Here is a 23,003-nt window from a genome sequence, read left to right on the forward strand (position 1 = left end):
ATCTGATGAAGGAGCTGTGCTCCAAAAGCGAGTGCTTCCAATTAAACCTGTTGGACTATAACCTGGTGTTGTGTGATTTTTAACTTTGTACGCGCCAGTCCAACACTGGCTCCTCCACATCCTTTGCTGAAGTACAATCTCTTGAGCTCCGAGTCACCACGTGGAAGTGGCCAGTCATCTTGTGTGAGGCTTTGACAGCGATCTGTACCATACCCAGAGATATCGGGTCATTGGCTGACTTTTCTGCCCCCAACACCCAGACACACATCATGCAGCAGAGGTGCACTGTGCAACACTTGACCACTGTAGCCAACACTGAGTATTCCCCCATTCCCTCACTCTGAACCCTGCCCCTATCCCCCACCTCAGCGTATCTGCTAAAGCCTCATCATGTCTCTCTTGCCTCCAGAAGTGGCTGTTTGAATTCTCTCCTAGCTCTACCCTATGTACATCTGAGCTCATCCACATCTCCATCTCTAGCCTAAATTGCGTCAAATTCCTTTTCATCCAGTGCTCCTGTTGTCTTTCACCTGTTTTGAATCTTGGTCCAGTTGTGCCTCCTTTTTGAAATTCTCATTCTTGTTTGCAAATCCGCTTCCTATCTCTGTAACCACCTCCAGCCCCTACACCACTCCTTATCTCTGTTACCTTCTCCAGCTCCTAGACCCCTTCCTATATCTGTAACCCCCCACTAGTCTTTACACCCCTTCCTATCCCTGTAACCCCCTCCAGCCCCTACACCCCTTCCTATCTCTGTAACCCCCTCCGGCTCCTACACCCCTTCCTATCCCTGTAACCCCCTCCAGCCCCTACACCCCTTCCTATCTCTCTAACCCCCTCCGGCTCCTACACCCCTCCCTATCTCTGCAGCCCCCTCCAGCCCCTTCACCTTTCTCTATCCCTGTAACCCCCTAACAGCCCCTAGATTCCCCCTTATCCCTGTAAACCCCTCCAGCCCCTACACCCCTCCCTATCTCTGTAACCCCCTCAAGCCCCTACAAACCTCCCTATCTCTGTAACGCCCTCTAGCCCCATACCCCTCTCTATCCGTGTAACCCCATCCAGCTCCTACACCCCTCCCTATCTCTGTAACACCCTCCAGCCCCTACACCCATCCCTATCTATCCCTGTAACACCCTCCAGCTCTTACACCCCTCCCTATCTCTGTAACACCCTCCAGCCCCTACACCCATCCCTATCCCTGTAACCCCCTCCAGCTCCTACACCCCTCCTTATCTCTGTAACCCTCTCCAGCCCCTACAACCCTTCCTATCTTTGTAACCCTCTCTAGCCTCTATACCTATCTCTGTAACCCCCTCAAGTCACTACAACCCTGCCTATCTCTGTAACCCTATCCAGCCCCTACACCCATCGCTATCTCCGTAACCACCTCCAGGCCCTACAACCCTCCATACCTCTGTAATCCTCTCCATCCCTCACCTATCCCTATCTCTGTAATCCTCTCCAATCACTACACCCATCCCTATCTCTGTAATCCCCTCCAGCCTCTACACCCCTCCTTATCTCTGTAACCCTCTCCAGCCCCTACAACCCTCCCTATCTCTGCAACGCCCTCTAGCCCCATACCCCTCTCTATCCCTGTAACCCCCTCCAGCTCCTACACCCCTCCCTATCTCTGTAACACCCTCTAGTCCCTACACCCATCCCTATCCCTGTAACCCCCTCCAGCTCCTACACCCCTCCTTATCTCTGTAACCCTCTCCAGCCCCTACAACCCTCCCTATCTCTGTAACCCTCACTAGCCTCTATACCTATCTCTGTAAACCCCTCAAGTCACTACAACCCTGCCTATCTCTGTAACCCTCTGCAGCCTCTACACCCCTCCCTATCTCTGTAACCCTATGCAGCCCCTACACCCATCCCTATCTCCGTAACCCCCTCCTGCCCATACAACCCTCCATACCTCTGTAATCCCCTCCAGTCTCTACACCCCTCCCTATCTCAGTAACCCCCTCCAGCGCTTAGATGCCTCCCTAACTCTAACCCACACCAGCGCCTACACCCACTCTGTCTCTGTAACCCTCACCAGCTCCTACAACCCTCCCTCTCTCTGTAACCCTCTCCAGCCCCTACAACCCTCCCTATATCTATAACCCTCTCCAGATCCTGCAACCCTCCCTATCTCTGTAACCCTCTCCAGTCCCAAAACCCCTCCCTATCTCTGTAACCGTCTCCAGCTCCTACAACCCTCCCTATCTCTGTAACCCTCTCCGGACCCTACACCCCTCCCTATCTCTGTAATCCTCTCCAATCCCTCACCCATCCCTGTCTCTGTAATCCTCTCCAATCACAGCACCCATCCCTATCTCTGTAATCCCCTCCAGCATCTACACCCCTCCCTATCTCTGTAACCCCCCAAAGCCCCTACAACCCTCCCTATCTCTGTAACCTTCTCCAGCCTCTACACCCCTCCCTATCTCTGTAACCATCTCCAGCTCCTACACCCTTCCCTACCTCTGTAACCATCTCCAGCCCCTACAACCCTCCCTATCTCTGTAACACCCTCCAGCTCCTACACCCCTCCCTATCTCTGTAACCCTCTCCAGCTCCTAGACCTATCCCTATATCCGTAACCCCCTCCAGCCCCTACACCCATCCCTATCTCTGTAATCCCCTCCAGCCACTAGATCCCTCCCTATCTCTGTAATCCCCTCCAGACCCTAAACTCCAATCTATCTCTGTAATCCTCTCCAATCCCTACACACATCACTATCTCTGTAATCCCTTCCAGCCCCTAGACCCTCCCTATCTCTGTAACACCCTCCAGCCCCTACACCCCTCCCTATCCCTGTAACCCCCTACAGCCTATAGATCCCTCCTTATCCCTGTAAACGCCTCTAGCCCCTACGCCCATCCCTATCCCTGTAACCCCCTCCAGCTCCTACACCCCTCCCTATCTCTGTAACAGTCTCCAGCTCCTACACCCCTCCCTATCTCTGTAACAGTCTCCAGCTCCTACACCCTTCCCTATCTCTGTAACCCTCTCCGGACCCTACACCCCTCCCTATCTCTGTAATCCTCCCCAATCCCTCACCCATCCCTATCTCTGTAACCCTCTCCAGCCTCTACACCCCTCCCTATCTCTGTAACCGTCTCCAGCTCCTGCACCCTTCCCTATCTCTGTAACCATCTCCAGCCCTTACAATCCTCCCTATCCCTGTAACCCCCTCCAGCTCCTAGATCCCTTCCTATCTCTGTAATCCCCTCCAGCCCCTACACCCATTCCTATCCCTGCAACCGCCTCCAGCTCCTAGACCCCTCCCTATCTCGTAACCCTCTCCAGCTCCTGGACCCCTCCCTATATCTGTAACCCCCAGCAGCCTTTACACCCCCTCCCTATCCCAGTAACCCCCTCCAGCCCCTACACCCCTCTCTATCTCAGTAACCGCCTCCAATCCCTACACCCATCCCTACGTCTGTAATCCCCTCCAGCCCCTAGATCCCTCACTATCTCTATAATCCTCTCCAGCCCCTTAACCCCTCCCTATCTCTGTAACCCTCTCCAGCCTCTACACCCCTCCCTATCTCCGTAACCCCCTCCAGCCCCAACACCTCTCTCTATCTCTGTAATCCTCTCCAATCCCTCACCCATTCCTACCTCTGTAATCCCCTCCAGTCTCTACACCCCTCCCTATCTCAGTAACCCCTTCCAGCGCTTAGATGCCTCCCTAACTCTAACCCACACCAGCGCCTACACCCACTCTGTCTCTGTAACCCTCACCAGCTCCTACAACCATCCCTCTCTCTGTAACCCTCTCCAGCCCCTACAACCCTCCCTATATCTATAACCCTCTCCAGCTCCTGCAACCCTCCCTATCTCTGTAACCCTCTCCAGTCCCCAAACCCCTTCCTATCTCTGTAACCCTCTCCAGCTCCTACAACCCTCCCTCTCCAGTCCCGAAACCCCTCCCTATCTCTGTAATCCTCTCCAGCTCCTACAATCCTCCCTATCTCTGTATCCCTCTCCAGTCCCTACAACCCTCGCTATCTCTGTAACCCTCTCGGGACCCTACACCCCTCCCTATCTCTGTAACCCCCTCCAGCCCCTACACCCCTCCCTATATCTGTAACCCTCTCCAATCCCTACACCCCTCCCTGTCTCTGTAACCCCCTCCAGGCCCTACACCCCTTCCTATCTCTGTAACCCTCTCCAGCTCCTACACCCCTCCCTATCTCTGAAACCCTCTCCAGCTCCTATACCCCTCCCTATCTCTGTAACCTCTCCAGCCCCTAAACCCCCTCCCTACCTCTGTAATCCTCTCCAGCCCTATACCCTTCCCTATCCCTGTAACCCCCCTCCAGCCCCAATGAATCTCTAAGGTCTCTGCACTCCTTTAATTTGGGCATCTTGTGCTTCCTGACCTCCTTCGCCACATCACTAGGAAACATGCTTTCAGTTGCTAAGGTAACTACTTGTGGAATTCCTTGCATAAACATCTCTGTATCTCCAGCTCATGCTTCCCTTTTAAGACATTCTTTAAAATTTACCTCTTTGACCAAGCTTTTCACTGCCCATACTGACATTTTATGCAACTTTGCTTTTTGTATTATGTTCCTGTGAAGAGCTTTGGGGTGATTCATGCTCTGAAGGGTGCTACATAAATAAATGTTCTTGTTGGTTGGTGCAGCTATGTCCTGAGGAGTTGAACTGTGCCGAGGCCAATGGTTCTGATTGCTTTCCTGGCTCATATTTACTAATTCAGGTTGAACTCGAGCCCCCAGGGAAGAAGGGTGGCAACTGTCTTGTAAAATTTTGGAATTTGATTCACCTTTAATTGTAAGATTATAATCGAAGACTACATTTGAGTGAGCCAATCTAAATTGTCCCTGGATCTGACTAAATATAAGCGCACTCTGGGTTTGGACATATTTAAACAAGTTTCACAAACTTATTAAGCAAGTGGGAAAGAATTGATACTTAATAAGAGATTGGACTCAGTTAATTCGCAATGCAATACTTACACTCTGGTCAGCAGAAAGATGAATCTCTTCTTCCACTCTATTGACTGAAGTTCTCCTTCTGTATTCTTTCTGAACATTGTACCAGTAAGAATTAGGCCTTATTAGCCCTTAGTGACTGCAAGTCCCTGGTCATAGAGGCATTCTGAACTCTAATTAGATAACTAATACATGAACTAGTATGAACAGTTCATGGTTATGTTAGTGGACATTGGTTTCTACAGTATCTTGATTGATGTCTTCACATATCAATCACTTCGGGAGATATTTCCTTTTATAACAGATTTCCCTCTAATTCTGTAAAACTTTATGAAGAAAGGGTGCTACCATTTATGCACCTGCTAAGAGAATTTCCTATTATTTTTCCAGTCCTCATCATCTCATATGTTTTAAATTCTTTTCATGGGATTCCAGCTTCTCTGGTTAAGCATTCATTGCTCACCCCTCATTGCCCAGAAGGTAGTTAAGAGTCAAGTGAATTGCTGTGGGTCTGGAATCACATGGAGACTAAACCTGGTAAGGATGGCAGATTTCCTTCCTGAACGAACATTAGTGAACCAGCTAAGTTTTAACAACAGTCAACAATGGTTACATGGTCACCATTAGCCAAGGTTTAGTTTTCAGGTTGTTTTTGAATTCAAGATTTACATCTGCCACGGTGAGTTTTGAACCTTTGTACCCAGAACATTAACCTAGGATCCTGAATTATTGGTCCGATGACCAGAGACCGACCCTTATAAATGTCTTATGATACATCATAACAATCAATATAGTGAGAAGACTACAGAATTTACTTCAGAACCTAATTCCAAAGAAAAATATACATATGTACACACATAATGTATATCTATCCATAGGCCTATTGTATACATTGTTGAAAAACTGAACAACTTGGAGTAAAACTTTCCTTTTATCTTAAAGCATTCAGATACGTATAGTCTTCATTTGCATCATCCTGAGTATAAAACAGCAGTAAATTCATAAAACAATACTCTTATTTTTGACCTGATATTATGGCTTGTTTGACGTTTACAGCATTTGGCCCATTCTGGCTGCACCGATCAACACAGAGCTGACTACACTAAACTACATTGCACCAATCTCATTTTCTAGGTCTTTGCCCAAGTGCAGTGGAAGGTACAGCAGTATAAGTGAATATCTAAATACTGCTTAAACATTAAAATCAACAACACTAGGTTATAGTCCAACAGGTTTATTTGGAAGCACTAGCTTTCGGAGCGCTGCCTCTTCATCGGGTGATAACCACCTGATGAAGGAGCAGCACTTAGAAAACTAGTGCTTCCAAATAAACCTGTTGGACTATAACCTGGTGTTGTGTGACTTTTAACCTTGTCCACTCCAGTCCAAACCAGTTCCTCCAAGTCATGCTTAAATGTTACAGGAGTTTCTGAGTCATTCACCCTTTGAGATGCAGTTGATCATCTGAGTGAAGAAATTTCTTCTTAGCTCTCTCAGACTTCAATCTTTTCCCTTTATTACATGCTCCTTGATTTGAACCCCTCTACTAATGGAAAAAAGGTTTATTCATCTCCACCCTGTCTATGCCCCTGACAATCTTATACGCCTCTATCAGATCACCCCCTTAGTCTTCCTTGCTTCAAGGAAACAATCCCTACCTATCCAATATTTCCTCATAGCTCAGACCCCCTCAGCCCAGGCAGCAACCTGATAAATCTCCTCTGCAATTTCTCTAGGCTTCGTATAACAGGTTGACCAGAAATGTATGCAGTGTTCCAGTTGTGGCTTAGCGTGCACGTTTTACAATTCCAGCAGAATTCATGCTGTTGTATTTTATGACATGGCTAGCAAAAGCTTACTTAACCATCTTATCTACCTGCCCTTCAGAGATATGTGGATGTGCAATGGCGTTTCCATGGAAACACACTTTCCAGGATCTTACCATTCATGTTTGATCTCCTCAAGTGCATTACCGTATACTTTTCCAGATTAAATTCCACTTCCCACTCCTGTGCCCACCTGGCCAGTCCATCGATATCTTTCTATGGTTTATCACTAACCTCCCCAACACTCTGCCAATGTTTCATGCCATCTACGAACTTCTTGATCATGTATCCCACCTTAAAATCATTTTGTAGAATATATTAACCACACACTCAAACAGAATATAATTTAGTTCCTCAGTTGCTAACTAATTCAAAGTTGTTATTTATTGAAAAATAACTCAAGCCTACAGTCTTCGTCATTTTGAAAACAATGAGAGATATAGTGAACCACATGGAAACCTAGCTTCTGAAATGGATTTGAACTTCTTATTCTGTGTCTCTGTGAATATCCACTTTAACAAGTACCTGCATGTCACTGGGCATAGAAGTGCCCAGTTTTCAGACAAGACTACTTAATGGTAGGGCCCTGGGGTATGTTGACAAACAAAGGGACTTTGGAGTGCAGGTTCATTGTTCCGTGAAAGTGGAGTCACAGTTAGACAGAATAGTGAAGAAGGCATTTGATATGCTTGCCTTTATTGGTCAGCGTGTTGAGTATAGAAGTTGAGAGGTCATATTGAGTCTGTACAGGACATTGGTTTGGCCTCTTATGGAAAACTGCATTCAATTCTGGTCTCCCTGCTGTAGGAAAGATGTTGTGAAACCTGAAAGGGTTCTGAAAAGATTTACACGGATGTTGCCAGGGTTGGAGAGTTTGAGCTATAGGGAGATGTTGAATAGGCTAGGAGTGTTTTCCCTGGAGCATCGGAGTCTAAGTGATGAACTGGTAGAAGTTTATAAAATCATGAGAGGCTTGAATAAGGTAATAATGAAGTCTTTTCCCAGGGTAGTGGAGTCCAAGACTAAAGGGCGTAGGTTTAAGGTGAGAGTGGAAAGATTTAAAAGAGATCTAAAGGTCAACTTATTCAGGTGAAGGGTGGTGTGTGTATGGAATGAGCTGCCAAGGGAAGTGTTGGAAGCTTGTAAAATTGCAACATTTAAAAGGCATCTCAATGAGTACATGAATAGGAATTGTTTAGAGGGATTTGTGCCAAATGCTGGCAAATGGGATGAGATTAATTTAGGATATCTGGTCGACATGAATGAATTGGACCATATTTCCATGCTGTACATCTCTTTGACTTTATGACTATTCCCATTCAAAGTTTCAGGAATTCCTGTAACATGCAGCGATGAAAAAGAGTAAGGAAAATCAGAGCTGTTAAAGGAGGTGTGGACGCACTCTGGGTTCCCCAATTAAAACTATTTTCAGAAAGTTTCAGGGTCAGCCTTCGTCAACCAACATTAGGTAACAGTGGTGAGCGAAGCTAGACTTATATCTTGCATCTTACACTTGTAAGTTATTCAAATGTTGCCTGACCAGTCTATTTTGGCTCAGTTTGTCCAGGATGGTGGAGCTCAAATCTCCCAAAGTTGAACTGACATAGGCAGTGGAGTGTCTGCGTCTGTGCAGCATGTGGCTGAACTTTGCTGTAATGCTTGCCATGGAAGACAAGTCTGCTCACATTTACTGGTTGGGTTCAGACATGAAGCAGAAATGGTCAGTTGGATACGTTCATCTGGAATACTTCCAGAAGGTTTCATCTCAGTTGTGGAAATCCAACACAAGTCTGCACATCTGGTTGAGGAGTTAACAAATTAGGAAAGAAATATTCAAGAACACCAAGTTGTCATTGTAAATTCAAATGAAGCATAAATAAAAATAAGAAAATGCTAATCCTAATATCAATTTACGCACTGTTAGTGCCAATTACACTAATATTCCTGAACATGATACGATTCATCAAGCTGCCAAATGAGGTAACAGTAGTAATCTCAATCATGCTGCTAATCCTGACTGTTCTGTTAATGCCAGTCTCCAGTTTAATCACAGTCATATTGCAGGAGAGGTTGGAGTTGGCAGAATGCAAAGATCTTAGAGAATTGTAGAGTTTTGAAGAAATGAAAAAGCTAGGCAAGGAAGCCCTGGAAAGGTTTGAATGCAAGGGTGAGAATATTAACATTGTAACACAGCAAGACTGGGAGATGGATTTTCACATCCAAATTGGGAACGAAGAGTCGAGATTAATCCTGCCATTGTGACCCTGCTTCTATTGTGTGAGGAGGTTGGATTTTCTGGTGTTGCGAGCTAAAGTGGGGTGAAAACATGCTTGCCAGAGGTGGAAATTAAGGCCTCAGAGATGTGGAAATTAAGGCCAGTTAAGCTCAGGTTGGGATAGTGGGAAGGTCTGCCTCCACTCTCAGCCAAGTGTTCTCCTCCACCTTCAGCAATCATGCATTCAGCTGCCTGTGCAGGCATGGAATAAAGATTCTCAGCAGATGATTCCCAATCCCATTTCAAAGCACCATACCTGTAGTTTTTGGTCCACCTTTTTCTTTCTGATTCCAATTGGGACCATAGTTCAGATTGATTAGATTAGATTAGAATGGATTTCCTACAGTGTGGAAACAGGCCCTTCAGCCCAACAAGTCCACATCGACCCTCCAAGGCGTAACCCACCCAGACCCATATCCCTCTGACTAAGGCACCTAACACTCCAGGCAATTTAGCATGGCCAGTTCACCTAACCTGCACATCTTTGGACTGATTGTAGGGTAGTCTGTGGAGCCATAAATGTGTCTGAAGTAGTTTTGTCTTTCCCTGAACGCTTTGGGAATACATGTTCTTTAGTCTGCACTATTCTGGACTTGGCTAACTTTTCTTTTTGGTTTTTGCTTGCTTTATAGCCTTAGAAGAGACAGAGATGAGGAAGGAATCTCGTCAACTTATCAACCATGACATGAAGGATAGTCAGACCACGCCTTTGACTGAGAATTGGCAGTCGGAAGGGGAGCTTCTGCTAGATGTGAGTATCAGCCTCAAATAAGAAACGCGTAATAAGTAGGAATTGTACAGAATTGCCAGGTCAGATAATGGCGCAATGACACTTTTTCAGAATTATGAGGCTACAGCATGGCCAGTATTTATTGCCCTTGTGGTGGTAAATCTTTTCCTTTTGCTGCCACCAAATGACTTGTTTTGTCACTTCAGAAGGCAGTTAAAAATCAGCCAAGTTAGAGTGGAACTGGAGTCACACACAAGCCAGACTGGGTGTAAATGATGGGTTTCCTTTTCTAAAAGACACTCATGATCCAGTTCAGGTTTTAGGCCATTCCAGCAACTTCATGGTCACTTCTCTTGAAACTTGCTTTATTTCCTGAGTTGTAAAACATTGGATTCAATGTCTCAAGCTGCCTCTTTATTCTGCAAGTTGCATAATTGAGGATTGTTCTGTGTGTTCTGTTCATAAACAACAAAAACATTACTGTTGTAATGATGGTGGGGTTAATACTGTGTCCTTAATGTAGAAATTGTCCTACAATATGTAGCAAAGAAGAGACTCCTGGTGAATGGAAAATTGACATAAATTGCTGGATGCTTCACATTGTTCCCTGTTTGCTTTGCGGAACATGATAGTTCATCCTCAACCTCCCAAGAGCTTCATGATGTTTCTGTATTTATATATTAATTACCAAGTAGACTTATCATAGAAAATTAGGCAATACAATGCCACTTAACTTATCCAGTTCCTGACTATACAAACTGTTGTCAGAGACGTCTTAACATTTAAATTTTACCCTTAGAATTTCAGTCTTATTTTTCTTCTCCATCTTTCTCTGAATCCAACATTTTTTTCCTTTTGTTTTTTCTTTTTACTTCTAATATGAATTTAATTCATCATTTGGCCTTTATCACTATTTCTCTGCTTGGAGATTTCCTCTTTTTTTCGATGGTGACTAACCTGTCATCCTCAAGGACAAGATAATTCATCCCATCACATTAATAATGATGATAAGCATCATTTGCCCTATGACAGGCCTTGATACTGCCGACCTGGGTTACCAGAAGCTCCCAGCCAATTGTTGGCCAGCAGTTTCTGGGTCCTAAAGTCCATCAGTATAGGTCTGCTCCTCTGGTCATCACTGATAAGTTGTGTTCTTTTTCCCTTTCTTGCAGAGTTTTGGTAATGTGGGAAGGGTGTCAGTCGAGCTGAAGGCTATAGCAGGTGTATGGTTATCAAAAGCCACCCTCTTGCCCCCTACTCATACCTCCAATTTCTCCCAGACTGGGGCAATTGGAAGCCCTCCCTAGTTAATCTGGCAGGTAGTGCACTATGGCCCACTAAAGAGGAAAGGAAACACCTTTTTTACCAACCAGGGAGGAAGGCGATTGTAGAATTGGCAAGTTGAGATCCTTCGATGGTGATTAATTGACCACTTAAGGGCCTTAATAGCTGGTGGGTCAAGAAGGCCTCAGTGGATCTTCTAGCCCAACATTTAATTGATAAACAGAGAGAAAAGAATGAGTTTCTCCCAGGTCCAACATGCTGCATTACTTCCCCATCCTATCACCGCCCTTCTCCCGTTCAGGGGGAGAAAAATCATGCCCAGCTATGTCACTTTCTTGAGCTTTGACCCTGAATACTTAAGGATGTAGACCAATGCTTCCCAAACCTTTTCCTCATGCGAGCCCACATTAAGGTTAGAAAATAGTAGCGCTCATGAGGTCTGTGAGAGCTGGGACCTGTTAGAGTGGGAGCACAGTTGCTCCAAATCAGTCAGAACTCCATAGCAACCATTGCTGCCTCAGACACAAGGATCTCACAGTTTCAGCATTTGATCCCACTTGGGAGCATGTTACCCATGTTCAAAAGCTCTGAGGTAAACTGTTGGTCCAGCTAGGCTCCTAGATGCTCCATTATTAATTCAGACATCCAGCATTCTACAGGGCCATTTTTTTTTTAAACTGAAGGTTGGATGAGAAGTTATAACTGGAGCATGCCATGAGATACTCTGCTCCTTCCAAATCTGTACCATCGTTTAACAACAGTTGATTAATAGCATACAGTAAAGCCAGGCGATACAATCAAATTGTCCCAAGTTACCAACAGCCTTAGACATTTTCAGATCCATTGGGTCCAAAGACCTAAATCCAAAAACTGCAGATGCTGTAAATCTGAATCAAAAACAAATTGCTGGAGAATCTTAGCAGGTCTGGTAGCACTTGTGTAGAGAAAGCAGAGTCAACATTTCAGGTCCAGTGAACCATCAGAACTCAAGGTTCCAAAGACTGCTTTATCAACGTTACATGAAGCTTCTTTGTGCATCTAGTGCAGGTAAAACCTTATTGGCTAAACTTAAAAGGTTTCATGATTAAGCAGAAGCACCAAAGTGCAAGGACAAGATGGTCTTTCCATTTCAGTTACCTTTACCACACCAGCAATCTTTTCTGTGCACGAGGTTCTGTGGTCACGGTGCTAAGATTTCAAGAAGTCAAGATCTTCTGAGGAAGTTGCAACAATAATAGTAAAGAGCTACAATGGTATTTATTAGCTAAAAGGGACTGAAGTATTGGAAACTTCTTTGCCTACTGAATGGGTCATAACATAAAGTGATTTGATGATCAACAGATTGTGACAACAAGTTGAATTAATAAGCAGGTCTTCAGCAGTGGTTTTCACCAATGATAGCTTGAGAAGTGTTCGATAAATAAATGGTAATATAACCAGAATGTTTCTGATTTTCCATGTTATATTGGACCTGCCCAGTTAAGTTGCAAGCCTCAGTATATTTTTCATGAGTTGGATTGGTTCTTTTGTGCTTTTTTAGTGTTGATGAACTAACCTACTCTCAAATGGAAAACTATCATTTTTAAAATTTGATTCTTGGGTGTGGGCATCATTGCCATTTATAAGCCATTCATGCATTTGTTATGTCCAGACTCGACCATTCCAATCCATATCTGGCTTGTCTCCCACACTCCACCCTTCTTAAAGATTATATCATCCAAACACAGCTGACTATGTCTTGGCTCTGATCAAATTCCTTCCCCCTATTACCCTGTGTTGCATCTGACTTATGTTAGCCTGGACAAGCAATTCTTGATTCTAAAACATTCACCTTGTCTTCAAATTCCTCCATAGGGTTGTTCTTCCAATCACTAATAACCTTCCAAAATATCTGCATATACAAATACTGAATAATTGGTCCACCATTGGTGGCTATGCATTTGATTACCCAGGTCCCAAGATGTGAAAATCCCTCCCAAAATTTCTGCATTTTTCTACCCCAATTTCTTCCTTTAATATGTTGCATGATTGTGGTCACCTGATCTAATATCTCCTTGGTGTCGTGCTTTCTTTTGGTTATTCTCCTGTGGAGGACCTTGGGATGTTTCATCACATTAAAGACACTATATTAATTATAGGTTGTTCTCGTTATTACCTGAAGTGTTTGTGTAGGTGATGGTGTCTCTTCTTCTTGAACAACGTGGTGAGGATTTTAAAGTTGTACAGCAGTTGACACAAGTGTGGGCTTACGAGGCCACTTCAGAGGGAAATTAAGAATTAACTGTGGTGCGGGGCTGGAGTTACATTGGCTAAACCAGTTAAAGACTGCAGGTTGCCTTCCCTACAGAACATTAGTGAACCAATAGTACAGTATTTTACACATTAACTATTGTGCAGTCTTTAAATACCTCGCGCTAAAAAAAACACTGATGTTATCCTTAAATTGGCTCACTCAATGCACAAATATTTTGGACCAAGTTTCTATCACAGAATGGATTTATTGGCAGTGAAATTATGCAGCGCACTTGAGATGATGTAATTCTCAGAGAAATTGAAACCTTTCTTCCCCTTTGTATGAGTGTGTGTGGTCTTTAGGCCTTTTGTGTATAATCACTGGAAATTGCTCAAAGCCATTTTTTTTAACAGAAGCAAATACCAGGCCCTCTCTCTCAACGCCGATTCTTTTTCAATGGTCAATGCTTCTTGTCACAATCGTTTGTCTGATGAAGCAGACTATCTCAAACAAGTGGAGCCTAGAAATCTTTGAATTGAAGAAAATAGGTAATAAACAGAAGACTTGTGTTAGCATTCTTGAACACACACCCAGAAAGCAGACAAACCATTTGTATAGAACTAAACTCATGCTGGAATTAAGTTTTGGAATTCACGAATCATGATGTCTAGTGGTATAACACTGAGCACAGTGTGATAATAGAATGGAAATAATAAGCAAATTCTTTGCAATCCTGTGGGAAGAAGAGTTAGCATTCATAGATTATGTTCGATTATATTGGCATGTTCCTATGAAGTTCCTTCACCTTAAAAATTTTAGTGCTATTATTTTGAAGAAGAGTGAATCAAATCAAGCTAAATTATTATTATGTTAATTTCCTATTTAGTTGGAATAGAGTAACAATATCCCAGTATTTTATTCATTCATCTTTTTCTCCAATTAATTCAGATTAAACCTTCCACTATGATACCCCTGATTTGTGCTGCTTGTACTTTTTGGTAGCACATACTACTTTTCTGAATCTTACTCTGCTGTTCTTGCTGAGAATTGACAAGTTATTCAGCTCTTGTAATGCAAGAATCCTGTTCACACATCCTAGGGGAGTGAGTGTTAGTAACCAGAACAGCAGGCTAATGTTCCGAGGGCAAGACTTCAAATCCCACTGTGGTAGATGGTGTCGTCTAATACAAAAAGCTAGTCTAAGGCAACAGGGTTGACACAGGAAGGATGGTCTCAATGACGGAGGAGTCCAGAGCAGGGTCCATAGTCTAAAGATATAGAGTAAACCATTTAGGATTGAAATGCGGAGAAATTTCTTTACCCAGATAGTGATGAGCTTGTGGAATTTGCTACCACCCAAAGCAGTTGAGGTCAAAATTTGCAGGATTTCAAAAAGAAGTTGGAAACAGCACTTGAGACAAAAGGGATCAAAGACTTGCGGGGGAAAAGGTAGCTATTGAATTGGATGATCAGCTATGATCATAATAAATGGCTGGTCAAGCTCGAAGCTTGGGCTACTCCAGCTCCTATCTTCTGTGTTTCTATGTCATAACACGTTTCATTCACTATTGCCCTAAGGGAAGAAAATATACCATTCTTAACTGTTCTGGCCTGTAATTTGATGTCAGATCCACTCTTAACTGCCTCCAAAATGACTAAGAGAGCCAATCAGTTTAAGAGTAAATAGGAATGGACATCAAATGATAAGAGGTAGGGAAGCTCAAGAGTTATTCTTTAACCAACATCACTGAGGACATTATTATCAACAAACCTGCCAACAGCACCCACATCCTATAAAAGAATAAAGGATTTTGATGTCTATGTATATTTTATAGTACATTGAAAGTGTACACATTTTATAGTAGGAATTATTGGATATCCATCAGGAGCACAAGCCCTGTCTACCTATGTTTTTACCCCTCAGATCCAAAGTTGATGGGTTTTCTTATCTAGACAGGCAGGAGGCTGGAAGAACACAGCAAGACAGGCAGCATCAGGAGGTAGAGAAGTCGATGTTTGGGGTGTAACCCTTCTTCAGGATTGGTGGTGGCTGTAGGGGGAGCTGTAGATTAAGCGGATGGTGGGGGGAAGGATGGTGAAGTGGAGATAGGTGAAGATATATACAGGGAACGACCTGGTTGGTCAATGGGAGGAATGAATCCGGTTAGTGGCTGGGAGGAGTGGAAGGGAGGGGGAGGGGCAGAGAATGCAGTCAGGAGATGGGGTGGGAGGGTTGTTTTAAATTGGAGAACTCAATGTTGTGTCCTCCGGGCTGTTCGCTGCTCAAGCGGAAGATGAGGTGTTGTTCTTCCAATTTGCGGTATGGTTCATTGTGGCGAGGGAGTGGGAAGGAGAACTAAAATGGGCAGTGGGGCAGTGACTGGGTCTGGCTGCGATGTTCGATGAACCATTCCCTAAGTTTATGTTCGGTCTCCCCAGTGTAGAGAAGACCACACTGGGAGCACCTGACACAGTAAACTAGATTGGAAGAGAGGCCGGTGAACCTCTGTCTCACCTGGAAGGACTGTTTGGGGCCCTGGATGGAGGTGAGGGGGGTGGTGTACTGGCAGGTTTTGCATCTTTTCCAGCGGAATCATGGAGCATGAAACCAAAACAGGTTGGTGGAGTGAGATACAATCAGCCCAAACAGGGTTTGTGAATTGAAGGCTTTCTCATGTCTGTGTGTTCCTTGAACCAAGGATTATAAGAATATTAAGACAAGTTGTAACTCCAGGTAAGATCAAATCATCCAGCACTGACTAAGGGCAGAGTGCAGCTTATATTATTGGAGTCATTCTATGCTTTGGGATTGGAGCCTCGCAAGGCTGTAGCAGAGGTCAGAGATCAGATTGTAACACGACAAGATTGTGGCCCAGACATAAAGTGAAGCCTCACAAAATTATCCCAAATGCACCTATATTGAAATTCCCATACGTAAGCATTTCTGGATCAGAATACAATGATTCTCAACAGCTCAATTACAGCAAACACAAGCAAACCTATACAAATACAGTATCAATACAATCATGTATGGCTAATATTTATATGGACCCCAACAGGCAGAAAGAACATTTTTTCTTTGTGTTGCACATTACACAGCCACAGAATACATGCATTTCATCCAATTCCATAATTTGAACGTGTGTTGTAGGAAAAGCGGCAGCCAATTTGGACATAACAGCCCAAGAATTAATGCAATAAAAGATGTTAGTGATGTTGGTTAAGAGACAAATATTGAGCAGCAACAATTTTAAAACTTGCCTATTTCTTAAAGTGGTGCCTTGGGACTACTGTATTTACCTCCACCTGAGGAGAACACAGGGTCTTGGTTTAACATCTCAACCGAAAGATGCCACCTCCATTAGTGCAGCACTCCTTTCATATCTATACTGGAAGGTTTAGCTGCAGTTTGATAGAACATTTCTGAATATGGAATACATAATGCTAACCAAAGATTTTTGGGACATGTGTTTTCAGTAAGGAAATGCTTGTAGAGCTTTCTTTCGGTGAGTTTAAGAAGATTAATGACTTTGTGTTTAATCATTGTATATTTAGCCTGATCTGAGAGTTCCTTTGATTTGCTTGTCTTATTGAAAGAGAAGTCTCTGGCTCTAATAAGATCCAGCAGTTCAGCTGTAATCCAGGGTTTATGCATAGAGCCACATCTAACAGTTTGAGGCTGAAACAGTTTGTCATTACTGACATGGAATCAGCTGAGAAGCAACTGTGGACAATATCTGTTGAACAAGAGATCAAGGAACTGCAGGGAGAATCAGAAAAGGTTTCATTCACCTTGCCACATGTAGCCTGGGAGCATATCCAAAGAGAGCTAGAAAAAAGAGGAGAAGTCTATCCAGACAGATTGGAGAAATTGGGATGTGAGCTTGAAATTGTGAGACAGGAGTTAGGTTTATTAGGAAAGGTTGAATGAGGGAAGTCAGACTGAAAGTGGTTGGTTAAACTTTTGCTGGTTTACACTTGAATGGATGTAGTTAATTCTGGAAACAATTCACAAACTTCCAATCATCCACAAATCCTTCTGAGCTTATATTAAAAGCAATGAATGATTTAGTTTATATATAAACTTGACTGAAACCAATAAGTTTAATTGTTGTAGTACACACCCATTAAAAGGACAGCTCAACCATCATCAGATATCTATACTCTTTCACACACTGAAAAGCATTCACTATCACCCTACAAAAGGTCATCATTAAACCCAAGAATATAAATCTGAAGTTGAATTTATCTAAATCCGAAGTTAGTTACAGGAGTCTGCTCTGTTAATAGACAAGTTAAACCATCGACACTGCAATGAATTCTGACTGATATTTTGAAACCAGATCAACCTGAATTAGATTCTTGATCAACTTGAAAAGATGCAAATTGGAAAGTTTATGTATGTTTATGTTTATTGGTCTCTTGTTCTGCAGATATTGCTGAACATATGAGGAACGCTTGAGGACTGTGGGACTATACTCGATGGAGTTTAGAAGCATGGGGGACAGGGTTTGATTTAAACTTGCAGAATACTGAATGGCCTGGACAGAGTGGACGTTGGGAAGATATTTTCATTGGCAGGAGAGATGAGGACCCAAGGGTACAGCCTTAGAGTAGAGGGAAGATCCTTGACAGTGGAGAGAAGGAGAAGCTACTCTAATCAGAGAGTGGTGAATCTGTGAAATTCATTGCCACAGAGGGCTGTGGAGGCCAGATCATTGAATGTATTTAAGATAGAGATAGATAAATTTTTGATTGCCGGGGGAATCAAAGGTTACGGCGAGAAAGCTGGAAAATGGGGTTAAAAACCTATCAACCATGATTGAATGGTGGAGCACTCGATGGGTCGAATGGCCTAGTTTCTGCTTCAATGGTCATATAGTGTACAGCTGCATGATGACACAGATGGGAAACTAAAATGAAGGATAAACTTGAGAAAAATGAGGCTCTTTCCAATGGACTTGAGAGGGTTAAGCAGAGATATGAGATATTTCAGATAATTACATTATGAAGAGCTTCATTAAGTAGATAGGGAATGATTATTTCCTCTGTTTGGGGAGGAATGCTAAGGATCACCTAAGAAAGTGAGAAGAAAGGCAAGGGTCATTTTTGGGAGAAGGTTACTGTGTGTAATGTTTTCCATCGGAGAATAAGATAGACATGATTGCCGGTTCTAAGGGGAATTTGCATTAATATTTGTAAGAGATGAAAATATAGGCCTGTAAGAAAAGAACAGATCCTCTGCTTGTGAAGAGCTGGCACAAAGATAATAGTCTCTTCTGCAACATAACACCAATGAGTCCTACAGGTGGCTTGTTTCTGACCATTTCATGTTGACCTCTTGACCGCACTGTGCCATACACCCATCTATCTCTGTGCATCATGAGTTCATAGACCATCTCGAGGGCATTGACTGCAAAATATTGATGGTGTGAAACATCTACATCAGTGACCTTTACTTCCCGAGTTAAGATGACAGGTACAGGACATTTAACGTCTTGCATTTGCTTCATTATTCAGTTAGATGATGGCTAATCTGTATCCTAACTCCATCTGACCACTCTGAATCTCTACCAGTTGCCCTTGCCCAGCAAAAAAAATTATCAATAAGTTTTCAAAATGTTTAATTGCCCTAGAACCTCAACAGTTATGAGGCAGATGTTCTGATTTACACTACCCTTTGTGTGAAGAATGTGCTTCTTGACTTCAACATCAAATGGTTACGCCTCCTTGATCTGGACGTCTCCATTGGAGGAGATTGTTTCCATCTATTTATCTTACTGAAATCCAAAATCATTTTAAACAGCGCAATTCTATTACTCCTTAGTCTTCTGTAGACCCTAGAGACTAACCAATGAAACTGGTCAAGTAGCTCTGTCTGTCAGCCAAACCTTCACATGGTCATCTGTTTCCAGCTCAATGATTTTCCTGGCACAGTGTGAGTGGCCTATTAAAGAAATCCAATTTCACAGAGTGGTCATGGCTTTTAAAAAGGAAGGACTATTTGCAAATCATTAAAGTATGAAATTATGTCCAAACTGGTTTCCTTTTTAAAACATTGAAGTTGGCTTGACTTGATGTGAACCAGTAGAGTCATAGAGCCATGCAGCACAGAACCAGACTCTTTGATCTGACCACAACCCCAAACTAAACCTGTCCCACCTACCTGCTCTTGGCCCATATCCATCCAAACATTTCTTGTTCATATACCTATCCAAATGTCTTTTTAATGTTGTAACTGTACATGCATCCACCATTTCTGCTGAAGGTTCATTCCACCTACGATCCACTCTCTGTGTAAAGAAATTGCCCTCATGTCTTTTTTTAAATCTTTCTGCTCTAACCTTAAAAACAATCCCAACCCTAGGGTAAAGGACCTGGCGTCCATCTTATCTATACCCTTCATGATTTTCTAAACGTGTATAAGGTCACCCCTCAACCTCCTACGCTCCAGTGAAACATGCCCCAGTCTATCCTGCCTCTCATTATTGATGTTAGTAAGGCTTTCATTTAGCTTCCGTTAGCAGCCAGACAATCATTAAAAGGCAGTTCATAGACTTTGTCTTGTTCCATGTCCAGCCTTAAATTAAGCAAAAATTCCCAACCTGATCCAACTCCTTGAGAGTGAGATGGCCTGCATTCAAGTCCCACCTGCTCCAGAGATGTATTAGAACATATCTGGAAGAGTTGATTAAAATATCTATGATGTGAAGTTTATGGGAAAAATATCCACCTCCTTGTATTAATCTAAGAAATCTATTCATTGTCTAGTTCTTTCTCCTCCCTTAATTTTCTAAAGTATGATAAATCATAGAAATTCTGTGCGATTTCTAACTTCCTTCCAATATTTTGTATCAGCATAGATATCTAACAACAAGCACTGACCTTGATTAATGCAAAACAAAGGAGGCCTTTCCCAACCATCCCAACCAGAGAGCTGACTGTTGGGTGAGTAATAAAAGCAAATTTGCTTGCCATTGTCCCACCTGACTCCAATGGTATTTTCCAGCAATAGAGGAAGCACAAGGTGGCCTGATTGTCCACAGGCCAACTAAAGCCCTTCAGTAGCAAATGACTGGCCACTTATGTTCATCCTCTTACCACCTTTCAGCCTTTCAAATCTGCTATATTTTTCAGTTCCAGGCTGGATCTTTTATTTGACCTCTACATGCATATCTGGTTATGCTCCAAATTCTTTTAGATGTTTTTGTGACATACATCTACCCATGTCAATCTAGAACACGTCTATCAGCTTAGCATCTTTCAGGAGAGTGTTCCAAATCCTTGCTCATCTTTATATGAGAAAATGCTTTCTAATTTTGTTCCTAAATAGTCCATCTCTAATTCAGAGTATGGGCCATGTTGTTTAAAATGCTCAAACAAGAGGAAATAGTTTCTCTGTAAGGTAAGGGAATGTTGCCACATACGAAGAAAACTGTAGAGCTGCTGTCTCTCATAAGCAGGAGACAACTGGTAATAAGGATCACCACACCTCAGGCGAGGATCAAGGTTGAGAAGACAAAACTTTCACGGTGACCTCAGACAATTGAACCTGTGTTGTTGGCATTGTCAAACTGAGCTAACCAACCCCTTGGCAATTTCGCTATCTCTGCCCTATTGAATCCATTCATCATTTTAAATAATTATAGGTGATTTCACAGTGAACTTTCTAAACTCAACTGTTGACTATTCAGGGTATTTGGGGAGTTGGATCAGCTTGAAGTCAGGTTTGCTTACTTGCATTTTGTCCCATAATGATTTCTAAATAGACTGGTCACGCTGGACCAATAGAGAAATTGGGTGAATGTCCAATCCCGGCCAGCAGAGAATGGCGTTATGTTTTCAAGGTCCTTCCTCACCATCTACTGAACCTAATGCAAGTCGAAGTGAATCACTTCCTGTCATACAGCAGCAGCTGATGCCAGTCGATCATTGGAACCAGGCTGAACAAAGTGAGGAAACATCTGGCCTATGTCTGGCTCCATGTTGCCAAGAACAATAAAGCTAATGCCTTTCTTTCCCTTTCTTTATGCTCACACAATTTATTTCAAAGGGATAGGTAGTTCAAAACAGTTTACAAATAACCTGGTCTTGTCTTTGCTTGAAATGGGAATTTGCTTAATACTTACACCTATTGTCTTAAAAAAAAAGGCATCAACATTGGCTGCACGTGTCAGGCGTTTTGATTCCTGCTGTTCAGCATAAGTGCATCTGCACAGATTAAAAGGAACATATATTCGATGCTCCGGTACCTTTTGAAAAAGTAGACAAAAACGAGGAAAAGAATACAAAATACTTAGAGTCATAGAGTCACACAATTGCATGGGAAGGTGCCCTGAGGCTGTTGGGAGTGGGGAAGGAATGGACCAGGATGCCCTGGAGGGAACGGTACCTGAGGAAGGGGCTGACAGGGTAGGGGAATATGTGTCTGCTGGTGGCATCCCATTGGAAACAGACCCTCATAAACTGATCTAATCCCCTTTTCCAGCGTTTGGCCCATATCCCTCTAAACCCTTCCAATTCATATACCCATCCAGATACCTTTTAAGTATTGTAATTGTACCAGCCTCCGCCACTTCCTGTGGCAGCTCATTTCATACACATATCACTCTCTGAACTATCCTTTAATTTAAATGCATCCATTCGTGTATTCCTGAAATGAAGTTCAAGTGGACAACAACTGCAGTTCGACAAAACCTTCAACATTTGAAAAATTCAGAACAAGTCACGGAAGAGAAAGCAGACCAATAGTGGTTACTAAAATGGGTAGTTATAGAGTCATAGAGATGTACAGCATGGAAACAGACCCTTTGGTCCAACCCGTCCATGCAGACCAGATATCCCAACCCAATCTAGTCCCACCTGCCAGCACCCAGCCCATATCCCTCCAAACCCTTCCTATTCATATACCCATTCAGACACCTTTTAAATGTTGCAATTGTACCAGCCTCTACCACTTCCTCTGGCAGCTCATTCCATATATGTACATCCGCCTGTGTGAAAACATTGCCCCTTAGGTCTCTTTCATATCTTGCCCCTCTCACCCTAAACCTACGCCCTCTAGTTCTGGACTCCCCAACCCCAGAGAAAAGACTTTGTCTATTTATCCTATCCATGCCCCTCATAATTTTGTAAATCTCCATAAGGTCACCCCTCAGCCTCTTACGCTCCAGGTAAAACAGCCTCCAGCCTGTTCAGCCTCTCTCTATAGCTCAATTCCTCCAACGCTGGCAACATCCTTGTAAATCTTTTCTGAACCCTTTCAAGTTTCACAATATCTTTCTGATAGGAAGAAGACCAGTAGTGCACACAATATTCTAACAGTGGCCTAACCAATGTCCTGTACAGCCACAACATGACCTCCCAACTCCTGTACTCAATACTCTGACCAATAAAAGAAAGCAACCAAACACCACCTTCACTATCCTATCTACCTGCAACTTCACTTTCAAGAAGCTATGAACCTGCACTCCAAGGTCTCTTTGTTCAGTAACACTCCCTAGGACCTTACCATTAAGTGTATAAGTCCTGTTAAGATTTGCTTTCCCAAAATGCAGCACCTCGCATTTATCTAAATTAAACTCCTCAGCCCATTTGCCATCTGGTCAAGATCCTGTTGTAATCTGAGGTAACCCTCTTCGCAGTCCTGGCCATAAAGATAGAGAGAAAGTTCCAGAGGTTAGAGTCTTGAATTCT

General features: G+C 43.2%; 1 protein-coding gene across 3 annotated transcripts in view; it reads left to right on the forward strand.

Moving 5' to 3' along the window:
• LOC132832342 (aryl hydrocarbon receptor repressor-like) overlaps positions 1 to 23,003 on the forward strand; it is a 196,551-nt gene that overhangs the window by 131,308 nt on the left and 42,240 nt on the right. For all 3 annotated transcript variants that reach the window (XM_060850273.1, XM_060850272.1, XM_060850271.1), the window contains one exon: positions 9,693 to 9,811. In XM_060850273.1, the coding sequence (XP_060706256.1) occupies positions 9,693 to 9,811 (119 nt within the window). The remainder of the gene's footprint in view (positions 1 to 9,692; positions 9,812 to 23,003) is intronic.

The sequence above is a fragment of the Hemiscyllium ocellatum genome, chromosome 34 (genome assembly GCF_020745735.1).
Source record: "Hemiscyllium ocellatum isolate sHemOce1 chromosome 34, sHemOce1.pat.X.cur, whole genome shotgun sequence".
In the NCBI taxonomy this organism is placed as follows: Eukaryota; Metazoa; Chordata; class Chondrichthyes; order Orectolobiformes; family Hemiscylliidae; genus Hemiscyllium; species Hemiscyllium ocellatum.